Source organism: Saccostrea echinata, unplaced genomic scaffold (genome assembly GCF_033153115.1).
Source record: "Saccostrea echinata isolate AGI-Se365-2 ecotype Australia unplaced genomic scaffold, CSIRO_AGI_Sech_v1 ptg000030l, whole genome shotgun sequence".
Taxonomy (NCBI): Eukaryota; Metazoa; Mollusca; class Bivalvia; order Ostreida; family Ostreidae; genus Saccostrea; species Saccostrea echinata.
In genome coordinates this window covers 35,008,698-35,028,555 of record NW_026889779.1, presented here as the reverse complement: position 1 = coordinate 35,028,555, position 19,858 = coordinate 35,008,698, and the positions used below count along the sequence as shown (strand labels likewise).

The following is a 19,858-nucleotide window of genomic DNA, read 5'->3' as shown; positions in this document are numbered from 1 at the left end:
ATTAATATTAGACTGACTTTCTTTGAGATCGGTTGAATTGATTTCAAAGAGTGCATTACACAGTTGATTTTAGTTTAACTAATTATAAATTAAACTGCAAAAAAGTACAAAATTAAAAGAATAATTATTCAAGACAAAGAATTAATTAATTTTGAAAACATTACACGATCCACATAATTTTACATTCACAACAGTTGTCTTCGCAACCTGAGCAGTGGAATTGATAACCTTTTGAAACAGTTCGGTAGGCTTAAGACATTGTAAGAGACGCAGTTTTCTGTAATTTCTTTGTTTTGCGATCGCGCAAGTTTTTAAATAAGAACTAAACTGGTATCTATATCTGGTACCCTAGCCACGTGACTTCAGTTGGTATAAATGCGAATCGCGTCATGAATTCTGCCTCTATTTTTCAGTGAACACTGAGTCGTGAAGATCGTAAAGCATGTCAGGAAAACCAGCATACAAAGTCGGTATGTATGATTTTAAAGAATTGAGTCTGAATAATTGCAAAGGTGCATCGGTAATTCACACAAGAAGTGTAAACACTTCATAGGAAACATGCCGGTGGGTGTGCTATTTTTAATTTGGCTTGGGAAACCCCTTCGATTTTATCTTTTAATTATCGAATATACTCACATAATGAATGTCATCATTAAAGAAGGTGATAATGACTTGCCATATATGATTTTGCTGTGTTTAGGTAAAAAGTATTTTCTTTAAATCTCTTTAATACTGACTTTTGTACAGTACTTAATTTTGAACTTTAGATTTAGATATGTGCAGTGTTGAAAGTGAGGACGATACTTTCTCACGTGGGGTTCCAGTTAAGACACCCCCTCAAACTCCTGAAATACCCATCAAATTATAATGTATTCCTATAATTCCATTCTGACTCAGCATCCCAAAAATGCAACATATATATCAGTTGACACTGTAAAGGTCAATATCTTAAACCCCTTGTTTCTGTTGAACTAATTTTTTAATTTAAAAAAGTGGTTTCAGAGCATCTTTCAGAAGCAAGACAGAAACATGTACCAAATTATTAGAGATTCAGTTAAAAAAAAAATATTTGAATGAAGAAAAAAATGCAAATCTTGTTCATGAAGTTTTTATTTCATGTATTATATAGTTAATTTGAAAAATAGTAAAAAACCAGATGCATTTATTTAGTTCTTTCTACAAATGCACCAAAATTATCGCATGGTCACCTAAGTATATAATATAATAATAACCCTTTATCGAAATAATTTCACAGATTATTTCAGAAAGGCATAGAGCTGTATCAACTAAGCTAGTCATGGTTAACAATTACTAAAACTAGCAGTGTTTTTTTTTTTTTAACTGAAAGATATTGGATGTGTGTTTAGCATTAAAATGTGTGGTGAGAATGAAGTAATGTGGTATTTGTTTTGGAAAACTTGCATTGATTGCCAGTAGGCTGGGGATTTTAATAAGAGATTGATTGGACAAAAATATGCTCTTCATGTTACATGTATGTAAAAGTGATTCGCAACAAATCAGTTGCATCATACAATGGTGGAACCGAATGTGAAAGTGTGGCATTGTAGGGTGAATTGAAAATATTAAATGTTTTGTTTATGCAATTTATATCATCTTTATTTATTCTGAAATTGCAGCTGACATCAGCTTGGCTGATTGGGGCAGAAAATGCATCGAGATTGCAGAGAATGAAATGCCTGGCTTGATGCAGATGAGACAGATGTATGGTGCTTCCAAGCCTCTGAAAGGCGCCAGGATTGCTGGTTGTCTTCATATGACAACTCAGACCGCCGTTCTTATTGAAACCCTCACAGCTCTTGGGGCTCAGGTATGTTAGTTTTATAGAAATCATCTGAATCTTTGTTTGTATCTGATCTTCCAATTGCCTAAAATTTGGCTTAGGATACTTTCATCTGGGAGCAGTTATCTAGATGTGAGGAGAAAATTTCAAAATTTTGATTATTGAAATAAAAGCATAGTTTATTGATTGGATATGAAGATTCTCATGGTAAAATACTCATATGTCTACAAAGATTTTTTTTAAATTCAGAGACGGAAATGGATTTAAAATTTATGTAATTGTCAACCTCTTTATTTATAGGTCCAATGGAGCAGCTGTAATATTTTCTCCACCCAGGACTTTGCAGCAGCTGCCATTGCTAAGACAGGAGTCCCTGTGTATGCATGGAAGGGAGAAACAGATGAGGAATACATCTGGTGTATTGAACAGGTGGAGTAAACATAAATTTTGTAATTTCTGGTGCCATTCAAAAATCAGATATGCAAGATTATTTACAAATAATCTCAATTTCTTGCTAACAGACCCTGGTTTTCCCCGACGGTCAACCCCTCAACATGATCCTTGATGACGGAGGTGATCTGACAAACCTTGTTCATGAGAGATACCCACAGTATATTGAAGGTAGAATTTTCAAGCATATGGTCTGTCTATAAATATGATCAGTCAGGGGTGAGACTGAAATCCATCATTTCTGAAAAATGATGGATAATCGTCATATTTACTAACTACGTATTTTCGTCATTTTTGTCAATATGACTTACTATCGTCATTTTTTCTTTTTCAACTGAATTCTTCTATCCTGGTTACATAAAAGCGAAATTTGAATTCACCACTGAAAGAAGAGTGTTTACGCAAGTTTCATTTCATCTGGGTCACTAATTACTGCCAACCACATGCGTTAGAACATCAACATGGAAGGTGAAAGTTATTATTTAGCGGTAAAATGTCGAATTTTGGTAGAACTAATTCGCCATTTTTACATGGCTTTTAAACCTATAAAAACATATAGTACACCGTCTGGAAGAATACGTACTTGTAGAGAAAAGTCTCGACAAAAAGTTAAAGCCATAAAAAAGTAGTGCGCCCCGTAAAACAAGCGAGATATTTCAGTGCGCCCAGACCCTCCATTTTGAAAAAAGACGGCATATCGTCATTTTCGTCTTCTTTCCTATTTAATGCAAATAAATTGACAAACAACTCTTCCACTCTTATTTTTGCTTGGGAAATTTGTACTGTCAACATAACCAGTATTGTAGTCAATTGTATTAGAGAAATGAAGTTTGTTTACGATGTTTTTTGTCCTTTTTTCGGTTGGTGGATCTAACATTTTTCAAAGAGAGGTAACTCGGTATTCTAGAAACACTCTAAATTTTTATTACTGTTTTTTGTTATTTTCTTAAAAATGACCAGTTTAAGTCATAATAAAAATTTTATTTTATTGACTAAAAATTGTCATTTTAAAAATGACGGATTTCAGTATCACCCCTGACTGATGATAAAAATGAAAACCCACCCTACCTAAAGTATAATTTTTTTTTGTTCCAATGAGGAGCAATAAGTTGTAATAGTTTGATAAGTTTTAATTTGAATAAGACACCCATATCTGTTAGTTTAAAAGTGTGTTTACTTTCTTGCCTTTTGATGTTTTATTTGCAGTTGTAATTACCTGTAGGTTTCGGTATATTTATTATATTTTTCAGTATATTTGTTCAATCCTTCAGATTTTTTTTTTGCACATTGTTGAGAACTGAGAAAATTTGAACAGACAAAAAAAAATGTTTTCACCTCCAATTCAGAATAAATACTTGAGCAGGAAAAATGTTATCTTGTGCAGGAAGGGCTGCAGACTATTTTTATTTTTTAAATTTAGTGGAAATTTAATCCAACACTGCAAAGCAAAGTAAAGGCAACTGAAGCACTGATATCAAGAAGTGCCCCCTTCAGTTAATCTGTATTAAACCACAATATGAAGTAACATATGGGGTTAATCAATAAACAAGATAAAAATCTTTTTATGATAATGTGTATTTATGGTATAATGGGGATATAATACTATAAACCTATCTGTACATTTCATCATTAGAAAAAGCCAAAATCAATCTTGGTTTCAGATATCATGCATATATTTACAAGAATTTTTTAAGAATATCAATACCTGCAATTTAGGCTATACTAGTCTTCCAAGTCCATGGAAATCTTGTTAGAAAGACTGAAATAAATTCCTAAACCTGTGCATTATAATTAGGCCAAATAAAAAAATATGTGTGGTTCTGGTTACCCGACCTTCCCTATTTTATACCCCCGACCCTAAACTTTTTTTTGGCAATTTTCATATTTTTTTCCGGAATTTCCCCCGATTTCCATCAATGGCTCCAGTTTAAGTTTTAGTTTCAGCAATGACGGCCTCCTTGCAAAACATAGTGCAAGTGTTAAATAGTGTTAAATCCAAAGCAAGCTAGCATGTAGGTGTCCTCTACCAATATTGACTAGTATATTATCACACCACATCTAAATGTCATTTGCAAAGCAGTGATAGGTATTATTTAGAAAAATTAAGAAAATGTTTTGTTAAAAAAAAAAAAAAAAAAAAAAAATCCCTACCTACCTACCCTAATTTTTTTGGAAGTGTAACCGGAATCACACATATTTTTTTGTTTGGCCTTATTTGGAAGATATTCATTGAAATGCAAATATTTTTCTGTCCTTGCAAAATTATACACAAGATCCACTGTTTCTGGCATAAGTATTCATGTTATATCTTTGCTGGTGTTCAATATGCATTGGCCCTGCAGACATGGAGTTGAAAAAACTTGTGTCGCATTTCATTAGGTTAATTTTTTTGCAAGTCTGCTTCAGAAAGGAAAGCCCAGGAAATGGACCTCGAGTTGTACTGATTTCTTATTTTCTAAACAGATGCACACACAACTTGGAAGAAATGAGAGAAAGGGAAATTTTATACATATAAAAGCTTGAATTGAAATCTTTTGCAGGAATCAAGGGTCTCTCAGAGGAAACCACAACTGGTGTTCACAATCTTGAAAAGATGATGAAAGCTGGCAAACTTAAAATTCCTTCCATTAATGTCAACGACTCTGTCACAAAGGTGAATCTGCTCTGTTTCTTACTTATATAACTAATATGTAGAGATTGATTTTCCATAATTATTATTAAAAATTGAATGCTGAGAGTGAAAGTAGGTAATGTGAATCGAGATAATGTGAAGGAGCATCTATGCATAAATGTAAGAGGAACCAAGGTTGAACTAAGATTTTCCCTCTTCAGAGCAAATTTGATAACCTGTATGGATGCAGGGAGTCTCTTGTTGATGGTATCAAGAGAGCCACAGACGTTATGTTGGCAGGAAAGGTTGCCATGGTGGCCGGTTACGGTGACGTAGGCAAAGGATGCGCCCACGCCCTGCGAGCCTTTGGAGCCCGAGTCATGATTACAGAGATTGACCCAATTATTGCTCTCCAGGCAGCCATGGAAGGTAATTTGGAAGAAATTTAGAAATTTTTTTCTGGTTGACAAAAATGTCATAGTCAGGGTTTTTAAAAAGATTAGAAGTAGGTGATACTTGCACTAAATAGGAGGTACCTTGTGGAAGTGATTTTAGTAAAGGACATCAAATTTTTCTCAACAAAAATTTTGACTGGTTAGGGGTGCAACGATACACTAACCTCACGATACGATACGTATCACGGTATTCAGTTCACGATACGATACGTATCACGATACATAAGAAGGTTAAATAGTCTTTCAAGTTTGTCATCATATTTTTTAAAACTTGACAGGGTTATACAAAATGTTCATATTTTTTAATAATAATTAAAATAAAATTTTGTTAACTTGAATTCGATTGTTAAATAGATCTTTGAGTTGTGTCATTTTAAACCAATGATGAACATTTACAGGGAACTACGGGGACCTTTCCTAATAATCTTCCTTTTAAATTGGAATGAAAAAGGAAGACATTCATTCTTTTATTTACGTAGAAAACCAGTTGTCATATTTCTCGTGTTAATACGTTTTAGTCAACAAGACAGCGAATTTTCATCGAAATACACAGGTGATGGAATATCGTGTATTACCAAAGAATACGTTTAGATCTAAAGGGTTTATCATTTGTCTTAACATCTATAACTCATAATCACATTAAGTTCCCTCTCCGTGTTAAATCTGAGGTCTGTAAGATGCTGGAGATGAGTTTAACTGCCGTAAATGCATTATCGGCGACCTCACCAGCTCACGTTTTGCGCGGAAGCCATTTTGAAATAGTAAAGAAGGAAATAAAATGGACAAAACGGATAATTCTGGACCGATTGAACCGAACCGCGATATCGGTTTAGCGTATCGTGAATTGAACTGTGGAAAAATATACCGCGATATACCGTCAAACGGTTTATCGTTGCACCCTTATGACTGGTATAATCATGATTTGAGTTGAGCAGAAGTACAGGGTACCAGTAGATTTTGAAAGGCCTGTATAGTGCATTTTCAATAAGAGAGTCTTTCTTTCATCAATCACAGTTATCGGTAAGTTGTTTTGAGTAAAAATATAATAAAAAAGTACATTTTAAATTACAGGGTTTGAAGTAACCACAGTCGATGAGTGTCTGAAAAAAGCCAGAATCTTTGTAACTGCTACAGGATGTAAATCAATCATTCATGGGAACATGTTTGAACAGATGTTGGAAGATTCTATAGTTTGTAACATCGGGCATTTTGATTGCGAGTTAGATGTGGCATGGCTGAATGCTAACTGTCAGAAGAAAGAACAAATCAAGCCACAGGTAAATTTTATTGACTTTGTACTTGAAATATGATGAAAATTCAGTTCAAACTTTTCATTGAATAAAAAAATTCACAATTGAATGAGGAAAATATTTTGTATGTGATTTATGCATTTCCAAGAACGAGTTTATATTTAATTCTGTTTAAATGCAGTTCATATGATAGTTGGATTACTGCACCAGTTTACCGTATATACTCGCCTATAAGTCAGTCCGCCTATAAGTCGGTTGTATTTTTTGAGGTTATTTTAGAGGGATTTGCCATTGACCCATTTATAAGTCGGCACAACTTTTTGTTAGAATCGGTTGACAATTTCAAACCAATGCTCTGATGTTTTAACCTGGTTTCAGTTAATATTCTTAGAAGTGACACCGATATTTAATTTTAAATCATTAAGAAAAATACATAATGGACACATTAAATAAAAATAAAGTTATTAAAATATGTAAATACTTGTACTTTATGTATAATCTTAGAATGCATAAATAATAAGATATATCCATACTACATTTCGAAGTCCAGATAATACTAATCTTTCTATGACTTGCCTATAAGTTGGACCTAGAGTTTTGGACCAAAATTTAACTCCCAAAATACCGACTTATAGGCGAGTATATACGGTAAGTAATGCAAAATTTTAATGTGCACATCATCTACATTTGGAATATAAAAAAAAACGTCTGGAATATTAATTTCTCAAACTTTGAAAATACTGTACATTCAACTTGCATGCAAAATTTTATTAACCCCCCCCCCCCCCCCCCAAAAAAAAAGGAAACAATAAATTATTTTCTGTATAATTACTAATTAATGGAATTATTATTTCCCATCAACTATAGGTTGATAGGTACACACTTAAGAATGGACGTCACCTCATCTTGCTGGCTGAAGGTCGTCTTGTTAACTTGGGCTGTGCTCACGGCCATCCCAGTTTTGTAATGAGTAACTCATTCACCAATCAAGTCTTGGCACAGATTGAACTCTGGACCAAGCAGGGACAGTACAAAGTTGGTGTACATCTCCTTCCTAAAAAGGTATTGCTGCTTTGTTTTCAAAATTTATTTATGTGAAAACTATTTTGCACATTTATATTAAAGGTATTATAGCATATTTATTTTGATTTAGATATATCTTGAGAAATGGAATTAAAGTATGAAATGTAAAATTTTATGTGTGGAGTTTTGATGAATGTTAGGGGGGAATATCCAATTAAAATCAATTTATCTTGAGAGAGTATGAAAGGTAAATATTTCTTGTGTAGAGTTTTAATCAATATTGGGAAGAAAAATCCTATTAACTTTTAGGTTTAAGTACTGAGTTTCAGTAATTTTGATTATGGGTGTTTTCCTTGTAGCTTGATGAGGCTGTGGCAGCTGCCCACTTGGAACATCTTGGTGTTAAGCTGACCAAGCTTTCAGATGACCAGGCCCAGTATCTAGATCTACCAAAGGAAGGTCCATTCAAACCTGAAATCTACAGATATTAAACACTTGTACTTATGTGTTCAGTGAGATTCAAGTGTACAATATACAGTTCAGTGAAATTCAAGTGTACAATATCCAGAGCTGTGATACAATCTCTACACACTCAAAATCCTGCAAAACTTGTCGTATCTTGTATATGTACTTGTTACTGAGTGTGTTTTGTACATTGTTATGTTACATGTATTTTAAACACAGCATTTCCATTGTTATTTATAAAGGCAATAGTTGTCTTGAGATTCATTTTCTAAAAATCATGTGTAATAAAATTCCAGAAACTTGATTTTAAACAGTTGTACTGTTGTTGTACCTTAGAAAATGTTTCCTATGTAAATCTACATGTATACTGAAAAGGAGATGTGTTTGTGAAACACTGATGCCCCCGTATGGCAACTTACAGCTAAGGTTAAACTTTCTCAAATGCAAATGAAGTATGTAGGTACACAAAGTAAGGTCTTGTCTCGTGGAATATTACTTTGAAATATGAAAGACCTAGCAGCAAACATTGACAAGATATGGAAAAGGTTGAAGCAAGTCAAAGGTCAAGGTCAAATGATGAAAATCAATGATGCCCAAGGAAAGGCCTTCTCACAAGAAATGCACATGAAATATGAAAGCCCTAGCACCAATCGTTCAAAAGTGGTCAATTTTAAAAGATTTTCAAAATTAGGTCGTAACTCCAAAGTCAACTTGTTGGTATCCAAAGGAAGGTCTTGTCACAAGGATTACACTTGTGAAATATGAAAGCCCTTGCACCAACTGTTTAAAAGTTATGACCAGTGTTAAAGTTTTCAAACGTAGGTCAAACGCCAAAGTCAAAGGATCAAAGTTGTTGGTATCCAAAGGAAGGTCTTGTCAAGAATTACACGTGAAGTATGAATGCCCTAACACCAACTATTCAAAGGTATTGGCCAAGGTTAATGTTGGGTAAAATTTTGTAACACTGGACCAAACTCCAAGGTCAAATATGATGGTACCCAAATGAAAGGTCTTGTCACAAGGAATACACATTGGAAAAAGAAAGCCATAGCTCCAAACAATCAAAAGTTATGGACAACGTTAAAGTTTTTGCAGACAAAAAGACAGGGCAAAAACTATATGCCCCCGAATCTTCGATTACGCGGGCATAACAAGTCTAATATTGATGTTGAAGTACTGAGTGAGGTATTGGACATGTTTATTAGATACTGGACGACTATATCGTTTTCAGCATCACACTGAAAGCAGGATAAACTATATATAATGAGGACCTTAAATCACATACTGTTGAACTTCAATATCTCGAACACTGATAATGAATACCATGGATATGTCAAAGTGATTTGGAAGTCCCCAACTACTTTAAGTATTTTACCCTTGATATCTCGAATCCTCGTATTTTTCTCGGTCCCATCGAGTTCGAGATAACGAGGTTTGACTGTATTATAATAGGAACCCGATCTTTCAACTGGCGTCATAATTTCATAAACATGAATTCCGTGGAAGATTACGCCAGACTATGGGCCATATATGAAAAAGAAGACCTTGACACTTTGTCAGAATGGATTAAAAGTATCATAAGGATGTTGAAATCTTGCATTAAGCGACTGAGGGGCAATATGAAAACCATCCTTCTCACAGTCTTCGGCAATGCAGAAGTGAAACAAGAATTAGATTACACGATCAGTATGTACTGGTCCCAGCTGACAAAGCAGGTAACAACATTAATTGTCTTTGTTTGTAAGGCTCATTATTTGAATTTTATTTTAGAGGAACTAGGATTTAATTCTGCAAGTGGTAGTCCAACTTATACCCATAACTCCCTTTATAAGAAGGAAATTCTTCAAAACCATATGTCAATTTTAAATATCTTTAATAATCCAAATAATCGAAATGAATTTGTATTGCCATACCTATACTGAATTCCAAACTCAATACAAAGATACATGGCGGGTTATTTCTTTACTCCTCACCAAAATATTTACAGCAGAGAAGGAGAAACTTCGGGAGTACTGTACAGCAGTTTATATGAAAAGTGTTGTAAATCAGATTTGGATACATAAAAACTCCAAGGAACTTTTAGAAAATTTGAAATCACAAAATTTTACCTAAATCAATAACATCAAAACGTACTTCTTTTCAACACTTTATACAACCATTCCTCACGATAAATTATTAAAGTCGATGTATTTTGACATCACAGACAGCTGCCTTTGCAATATAAAATGAAACTCGTAAATATTCTTACTTTTTCATTGGAAATTGCAAAATTATTTTGTTAAAAATCATTCTGATTGTATACACAAGTACTCTGAAGTTGACATTAAAGAGATGCTATGCTTGAGTTTCTAACAATATCTACTAGTATGTAATTTTTGGAGACCAGGACTTCCAATAATCTGTTGGAATTCCCAAGGTTACCAATTGCGCCCCGCAAGAGCTATTTTTGTATTCATATGAAGCAGAATTTATTCAAAATCTTATACATGAGAAAAAAAAAACGCTTGATGTGGCCTTCAACTGGACATTTAGATTTATCGACGACGTATTATCAATTTTATAGTTTACTTCCATTCATGTGTCCACTCGATATATCCCAGTGAGCTTGAATGAAATATATGGAGATAACGAACAGTATTCAAGCTCAAAAGTCCATTAAACAATACAAAATAGGAGCAGAGCAAACACGGACCTCCAAAACATCAGAGGTGGGATCAGGTGCCATGGAGGAGTGAGCATCCCCTGCCGACCGGTCACACCCGCCGTGTGCTCCTTGTCATGATCGAGAAATAACGGTAAAATCCGTTGACAATTCAGTTTGTAAATAATGGCCTAACAATTAGTATGAAAAACGTCAGTCAGCATTTGGCTCAATGATAAATTGTATTTGGTGACAAGGTCATTGTAACGACCATAGAACTTACGAAATGATGACTTTAAACGAGACTGCTGATATTCTTGTTTCATCAACTTGTTTGTCAATAATTTACCTCGTTTTAGAAATTGTACATACGTAGAGCATGCTCTTGCGTATCAACTGAGATACATAAACCCCGTATGCAGGTGATGAAGGTATATTGCTGCATAAGTAATGGAAGTTGACGATTGAAAAGTTAAAGTCATCACGTTTATCATAAAGCTTGGTTGTTAGATTACCTTAACGTCTTTTTCAAGTAAAATATCTACCTAACAACAAAGCTTCATGATAAACGTGATGACTTCGACTCTTCAATCGTCAACTTCCTTTACTTGTGTAGCAATATGCATATGTACCCTTATCACTTGCATATGAGCTTTATGTCTCTCAGTTGATTCAATAGGCAAGAGCATGCTCTACGGACGAACAATTTCTAAAACGAGGCAAGCTAATCCCTATTGACAAACAAGTTGATGAGACAAGAAAATATTAACTGTCTCGTTTAAAGTCATCATTTTGCAAGTTCTATGGTCGATACAATGACCTTGACAGCAAACACAATCTATCATTAAGTCAAATGTTGACAGAAATTTTTCATACTAATTGTAATTAAGGCCATTATTTATACACACTAAATTGTCTACGGATTTTTTCCGTTTTCTTCCTGATCATGACAAGGAGCCCTCGGCGGGTGTGACCGGTCAACAGGGAATGCTCACTCCTCCATATGGTACCTGATCTCGCATCTGATGTTTTTGGAGGTCCATGTTTGCTCTGCTCCCGATTTGTATTGTTTCAATGAACTATATGAGCTTGAATATTGTTCATTATTTCCATAATTCATCTTAGGTGTTCGACAGTTACGGAATTGACCAAGTGAAATCCACAGTGAGGGGTCTTGAGACAGTATGTAGTATAATATATACTATATACCGGTTTTCGCCCAAATTGTCTCCAGACCATTTGGTGCGAGTAAACGAAATTTACTCCAATTAATGTTCCATGTTAAGGAAAATGTATAATTGGGGATCAATTTGAGTTTGTCAAGTTATCTTGATATCACCTCTTAGAAGTGAGTTTATAATTATTTCGTTTTTGATTGTTGAGGCCAAAGCTAAATAGGAATGATTTTGCTCTCAAAGATCATTATGTGTCCTATAGGCGGAATGCATACTGAACCTTAGAGTGTCCTACAGGCGGAATGCATACTGGACCTTGGAGTGTCCTACAGGCGGAATGCATACTGGACCTTGGAGTGTCCTACAGGCGGAATGCATACTGGACCTTGGGGAAGAGGTATATCGGTATTTCGTTATGACAAGTAATTTTTAACGAAAGAAAAATGGTTTGCACGTTTCTTCAGGATTTGACAATGAAATGTAGTGTCGTAAATTTACCCATTAACGTTTAAAAACTTTAAAAAAAAAAACAGACAACCAGACAATGCATGATTATCATGCGGAAGTAATGTAGAGGTTTTTATGTTTGACATTTTAAATATGATCATTTCAGCTTATTTGTAGAGAACATACCAGTGTTAACCTGTTATCAAGATAATAAATCATACCAATTTATGTATGTATTATTTGAAGTTAAAGCCCCGATTTCAAACTACAAAAAACTTTTAAAAATGATTTAAGAGCGTTGTTGACCACCCAAAGATTTCATACAAGAAAAAAAGTCATCTTTCTTGCCATTTCTTGTCAGTTTTGGTTGTGTATACGTGTATATATGACCAACTTTTCTAAAGTCGTATACAAAATTTTAACACAATTATTCTGTTTCCAAAACAATTTCAAAGTCTTAAAGTCGATTTGTTTTACAACTTTTTTCTATACATGACACGGTCATGACACAAAAATAAAGATAGTTAGGAACTCTAACAATCAGATTACACACGTTCTCACAGATTGTGCTATAATGAGAAGGGAAAAATGAATGAATTGAAGAACAACTGGAGGAAAATATATTTCAATATTTCATCCCTTGTGTATTATACACTACACGTCTTTTTATCGGGGGGAAAAAAAAAAGACTAAAATACATATAAATATTCATATATTTCATCTGATCGAAGGTGCGGATCCAGGAATTTTTTCCAAGGGGGGGGGGGGTCCACCCCCTAGAAATTTCTTAACAACAACAAAAAATAAATAAATAAATAAATAGATAAATAAATAAATAAATAAATAAATAAATAATAATAAAAATTTTAAAAATAAAACCTATTCACTAGACGTGAAAAAACATTTCATGGTGGTGGTGGGGTCCACATTTTCCGGGGTTGGGTTGGGGAGTTGCTCCAAAATCATCATTTCATTTTCTTCAGTATAAACTTTTTATAACTCTGCAAATTCCGGGACCCCCCCCCCCCGAACCCCTCTAGATCCGCGCATGGATAGACCAATTTCATTATATACCTGCACTTTCTAAAGGAAGCTCCGTAAACTGTTGTTTTCTCGGTCTGTCCGTCCGTCCGTGTGGCCTATTCAAACTCCTCTTACATTTCAACCAGAAACCGAATCATCTTTTTAAATATGATTGGTGGTGTCCTAGTGACGTGCAATTAGTTTCTTCACCATGGGGTGAATGGGGGGGGGGGGGGGGGGTAAAAGACGCTTTTCTACGAAAACCTGTCTCAAAGAACTCTAACATTTCACGCAGTAGCCAATTCGTCTCAGTTTGGAATGTGATTGGTGGTGTTCTATAGATGTGTAATATTGTTTCGGAATTTTCGTTTTCATTCTGGGGGCTAATCTTGAGTCTAAAACGTTTTTCTACAGGAACTATGTTCCTAGTGTATATCCTTGCTTTTAAATTACGCAATAACAATATCATCTTTTGGAATATAATTAGTGGTACCTGTACTGGTGCCCTTTAGATGTGAAATATGGTTTAGGAATCTTCATTGTCATCCTTTAAAAAAAACAGCTTCAAAGAACTCATTTTACTTACATGTAGTAACCAAATTATTTTTTGGAAGACGTAGGATGTTTTTTTTATTTGAAATTTTCATTTTCATTCGGGGGAGGGGGTGTGATAATAAAAAAATAACGTTTTATAACAAAAACCGAATTCCCAGAACTTTCAAATTTTTAGCAGTAGCTAAATCATTTTTAGAATGATTAATGGTGTCTTGTAGATATAAATACAAAATGTATATATATATTCAATAAGTTTTAGGGATTATCCTTTTCCTCTTAGGGACTAAATAGGTGCCGAAAAAATGAAGTATTTCTATAATATATTTATATAAATTGTAGAATATTTTGACAACTTTGGCTTCTTTGCTAGTTTCCCAGGCATGATGGAGAGCAAAACTATACATCTAGAGGTGAATACTTGCGTATATTACTATATTACTGTCTTGTAACAGCATGCGTCTAATTAAAAAATATATTGAAGTTTTTATGTAAATTTATTTTTTCATTTTTTTATACTTTAAATTGAAATAAATTGAATTGTAATCTCAGTACTTAAAATTTATCCTACCTCTAACGTTTTCAGGGGTCTGTGTTTCCTCTGCTAGCAGTTTGTGTTGTTTAGTTGGACTTTTGGGCACGTGCACATCTTCACATTTCATGCAAATTTTTATTTAAGAAGTATATAAAACTTGAGGTATTCATCGTAAAATGTCTTGTAAAACACAGCAAGTATTTTATTTGCACAAAAAGGAATTGGCAAATATCATTTACGCACAAATATCGAACAGTCAATTATTTTCCAATTTCTCTGAAAATATATACACAAATAAAATGGTCACCTTTACATCAAATTGGAAGAGGACAAGTCCGATTATGTAAGACTTAATACAACTGTAATGGAAAATTCTGTATTTCTAGGCAAATTCCAAACACGTTTTTCATTTTAACATTGAGAGGATTTGAGGTGTAAATGCTTGAAGTGGTCATTTCTGATCTGTCTCATGTGTAGACACCCGAAACCTGATCTGGTTTCACCCCCTAAAATAAGAATCCTGATAGTACATGATAAATAGATGTTAATTAAAATTAAAAATCGAGTAATGAAAAAGGACCCTTGAGTGAATCCAGGAAGTGGTTTGGAAATTAATTTAAAAAAAAAACATTTCCAGGTGTTCCTTTTTTTCTCTCTCGTTTTTCCCTACTTTATGTGGAAATATTGAATGTTTCACAGATTACTTTGATGGACCACTAATTGAGAAGATACGATCAAATAATATTGATTAAAATTTTTGACAAATGCAAGACAGCTCTACTCATGCACTTGATATTTAGAAGAATTAAAACTGAAGCATATTACATTACTACGGTTACAAGCAGCAGTGGATATTAAGCTTAACCGTATACTAACAAATTGTGTTTTTGATTCATTTAAGGTCAGACGACACATTCCTCGAGTGTCTGTTTTTGCATTACTTTGTAATATACCAAAACTATTTAAAATTATCATTATATTTTGATTTCTAAACTATTTTCAAAAAGTCTGAACAATATAGACCAAAGTAGTGATATCAGCAGTTCAAGTGATCTCTAATATAGGATATATATAGGAAATACCATCCTCCGGAATCTTGAACAAATGCATGGTAATGACCCCAATTTATTTGTGAGGTAACTTCTTAAAGTAGCAATATTTCAATCACAAAATTGTTGGGAAAAGTTATATATTTTGATGAACGTGTCGTCTGACCTTATTACTATATAATGACTTTATCTGCATATGTCCTTATTCACCCATTCTCCCATTTCTTAAATCAAAAACCTGGTTCCCAGAACTCCTCTTACTTTTACAGTAGTCTAATCATCTCTTGGAAGATGATTGGTGGTATCCAATTAGATGTACAGTAAGGTTTGGGAATTTTCATTTTTAAGTGGTAGCCAAATCATGTGGTGGTGTTAGATGTGCAATAAGGATTTGGAGTTTTCGGTTTTACACTAGGTTTCAAGTGGGGTCGAAAAAAATTGACTTTTTATCTATAAAAAACCTTGGTTCCCAGAACTCCTCTTACAATTTAAGCAGTAGCCACATCGTCTTTTGGACGATGATTGGTTGTGTCCTGTAGATGTGCAATAAAGTTTAGAAATTTTCCTTTTCACCTTGGGGCTAAATAGGGGTTGAAAATTTTTTTTATGAAAACTTGGTTCCCAGAACTCCTCGCACATTTTATGCAGTAGCTTTATCATCTTCTGCAAGACCATTAGAGGTATCCTGCAGAAGAGCAATAAGGCTTCGGAATTTCCATTTTCATCCTTGGGGCCAAATGGGGGTCGAAAATGACGTTTTCAAGCTCCATGTTGAGACCAATGGTCATACGCTCACCTGTTCATTTTGTGCTCAATTTATACATGAATGCATACATATTTTACGTAAATTATAGAATAACTTTTGTTGCCTTTTTCGCTACCCAGGTACAAGGGAGCTACACTGCATTTAGAAGCAATCACTTAGTGCGGGTATTACTGTCATATGACAGCATCTGGTTTAGATTAATAATGATAAATATTAAACAAAAGAAAAATTTCTCTTAGTTCTCCAATTCCTCTGTGTGTAGATAAATGTACTGGTATTAAAAAAAACTTCCATCAAAGGAAATATTCTTTAAAATGTAAGACGATTTGTAACTTTCTTGTATGTTGAAAGTCTGTTGTGAGACACTCATAATCTTATCATTTGTCACACTTAACACAATTTATCTGTTTCTAAAACAAATCTTAAGACAGATATGTCCACAAAATCAATGCAGAAATGAAATATCCGACAATGAAAATTATCCCCCACTTACATACATATCAGTGTACAGCTAAACGAATTGCAAATAAAACGCACGGATATGTTACTAGTGATACAAAAGGAAACAACTTTGGATTCATTAATATACATGTACATGTATAAATGTTAAATCCTAGTGTAATGACTAAGTGTACATATAATTTTGTATGTCTAAACATGTTCGCTAGATATATTACACATTTTCAAGGGAAAGTGGAAATTTTGTATTTCAAAGTAATTTCCATGTAAATTTTCAGAAATCAATAGAGTTTCTGAATTGTTCTACAAACATGTAGGCTCTAGAGAATGATTTTGGTTCACCTAAAAAAAGAGATTGATAGCAAAATATACCAGTAATAACAAAATGATAAAACAGATAGATTGAATTAAAATTCATGTCATGACCATGATTTCTGAGTGAAATCAAGAAAAGATTTCCTTAAAATCTTACGAAATCCATTAATTTATACACTATTACCCCCTCCCTAAAACAAAGATAATATTACTTTCAAATAAGGAACTTACTGAATATCACAAATCTATGAAACATTCATATTTTCAAATAGAAGGAAATTATAAGCGAAAAATAAAAACCTGAGAAAATATTAGAATTGTTCAGTAAAACTATATTTTCTTGTAATTTAAAAGAAACACTCCATTTTCATGCAAAATACGGACCCCCTTCCCCAAATCAAAAACTAACATCAATATGACTTTCGTCTCAGACATGTTTAATAGTTAAATTTGTATACATATATAGTATATTTTTTATGCAATAAGCCATACAATTGAAGTAGATGCAATATTCATGTACTAGTATTTCATATGGAGATAAGAATTTTTTTAAGAAATATCAATACTAAGAAAAGACCGAGATAAAGACACGTCTTACAGATAGATAATACATGGGGGGATTTTGACTAACAATTCCTATCACTTTACAAAAGTAGAAATTATATAACAGGTCAATGTAGATTAACTTATCAGATACTTGTAAACATTTCTTTTTACGATTAAATGAACGATCGACAATCTTCTGTTTATGCACTTCACATTAAGTGTACTGATGTTTTTTATGAACTACCTTTACAAGCAATGGATGCTGAGTTTAAAACCCAATAAAGAGCGAAATATATTTCTTATTCATTTAGAACTAGTTATTATTCCCTTGCTTGAAAAGCAGGGAGGTATATATTATTGTAGTGTCCGTCCGTACATCCGTCTGTAACACTTGAGGGTAGCCATCTCTTATCCGCAACTCCTCTTAAACCACTGAATAAACTTTAATGAGACATTCTTAGAATCTTTATTACTTAGAGGCATTATACTCCTCCTATTTTAGGTTTCGATCGGATAGATATTTGGGGTTTGTCACAGCAAAACATGAACACTGCCATTCTTTCTATAACATTGTTGGTACCCTTTTTCTATCCACAACTCCACCTATGCCACTGAAGAAAATTTCATGAGAATTTCACAGAATCTTCATTGGTAAGTGCAATTGTGCATCTCCTATTTTACATTTCGATCGGAAAGATATTTGGGGTTTCACATAGCAAAACCTGGAGGATGCCATTATTTATTTAACATTGGGGGTACCTATCTCTTATCCGCAACTCCTCTACCACTGAATAAAAATTTAATGAGACTTTCACAGAATCTTTATTATACATATCATGCCATTTTTAACATTTCGATCGGAGAGATATTTGGGGTTTCCAATGACAACAAGAAGCTCATGGGCCACATCGCTCACCTGAGCACATTGGCTAGGAAGATGCAGAAATCAGTTCAGTATTAAACAGAGGGTGGGGGTATGCAAACTTAAATTAAAAATTTCACACTACCTTGGATGCTTCCATTTCAGTTTTATTAATTATGGCTTTGCTGTTCTTAAACATAAGAATTTAAAAGATTTTTCCCCTATGCATTCCTATGTAAAACTCTGATTGCTCATTGTGGTCCCACCCTAAATTTGAACAAATTTGAGTATACACTACCTTCAGGAGAGCTAAAAACTAGACTTTGCCATTATATTCATGTGGAAACAGATAATATCATTTTTTTTAACTCAGTGCTCAAAATGCCTCTAGTTTAATATTTATTTCATTTCTATTGATCTCCCTTTTGTTCGGATGGGATGATGGGATTGTATGCATGTATTTATAAAATCAAAATTATACAAATAAATTGAAAAAAAAATTCAGTGTACAAAATTTTCTCTGTTTTGATGAATAAGTTGATATGAAAATTAAAACCATCAAAGTAGAAAAAAAATCTTAAATGGTTAATTCCACAATACTTCTTTGTAACGTATATAGAGCAAGTATTTTGTGAGTCATAGTTAATCTTACCTGTTAACTATTATTTATTGAATACAAAACTGCTTACACGATTCATCTGTTTCTAAAACAAATAAATCTTAAGAGAACATTGATATTAATCACAAAATAAATGCAAAAAAGATGACAACCAAACTTTAAATATCAAAGCATTCAAATGTTTATGGTAAAAATAGCGTATGCATCATTGCAGGTTATGCCTAGTTAACATTCCATCGCTATCATGAGGATAATATATATAACAATTTGTATTCATTGAAGTATTATCACCAATTTTATACTTTAAACGATTCTCGTTTCAGTTATAGCAAATGTCTACAAGCAGCTTAAGAATTTGAAATTCGATCCATGAACATGCAGTAATTAAAGGTACATTAACCTCTTTTAGATCACCTGAGCCGAAGGCTCAAGTAAGCTTTTCTGATCAAAATTTGTCCGCAGTCTGTCGTCGTCCTTGTAAACTTTTCACAATTTCATTTTCTTCTCCAGAACCTCTGGGCCAATTTCAACAAAACTTACCACAAAGCATCCTTGGATGATGGGTATTCAAGTTTGTTCTTTAAAATCTTCTCCTCAAGAACAAATGAGCCATTATTAGTCATATTTACACAAAAGCAACCTTAGGTATTGTAGAATCAAGTTTGTTCAAATTATGACCCCCAGGGGTTGGGGGCACAACAGAGGGTCAAAGATTTACATAGGAATATATAAGAATCATCTGGAAAAAATATTTTGCTCAAGAAAGCAAAATCATGATTAGTCATATAATCATAGAGGCATCCTCAGGTAGTGT

At 33.6% G+C, this 19,858-nt stretch overlaps 1 protein-coding gene across 2 annotated transcripts; it reads left to right on the top strand.

The window, feature by feature from the left end:
- Positions 1-346: 346 nt before the first annotated feature.
- Positions 347-8,366, top strand: LOC133197771 (adenosylhomocysteinase B-like). 2 transcript variants are annotated; one of them, XM_061333975.1, is made up of 10 exons: positions 347-470; positions 1,638-1,828; positions 2,102-2,230; positions 2,323-2,422; positions 4,792-4,904; positions 5,084-5,291; positions 6,389-6,594; positions 7,435-7,629; positions 7,950-8,097; positions 8,129-8,366. In XM_061333975.1, the coding sequence occupies exons 1-9, from the start codon at positions 443-445 to the stop codon at positions 8,079-8,081; spliced, it is 1,302 nt and encodes a 433-aa protein (XP_061189959.1). In that variant the 5' UTR covers positions 347-442; the 3' UTR covers positions 8,082-8,097; positions 8,129-8,366. The 2 variants fall into 2 exon arrangements, with proteins under 2 accessions (XP_061189959.1, XP_061189958.1); XM_061333974.1 differs by having other exon boundaries at positions 7,950-8,366.
- The last annotated feature ends 11,492 nt before the right edge of the window (positions 8,367-19,858 follow it).

What these genes read in the sequence shown, in the direction of transcription:
- LOC133197771 (XM_061333975.1), top strand. Translation starts at nt 443, where the DNA reads ATGTCAGGAAAACCAGCATACAAAGTCG. An exon ending in AAAACCAGCATACAAAGTCG is followed by an intron (nt 471 to 1,637) that starts GTATGTATGATT and finishes CTGAAATTGCAG; the next exon opens with CTGACATCAGCTTGGCTGAT. An exon ending in TCACAGCTCTTGGGGCTCAG is followed by an intron (nt 1,829 to 2,101) that starts GTATGTTAGTTT and finishes CTTTATTTATAG; the next exon opens with GTCCAATGGAGCAGCTGTAA.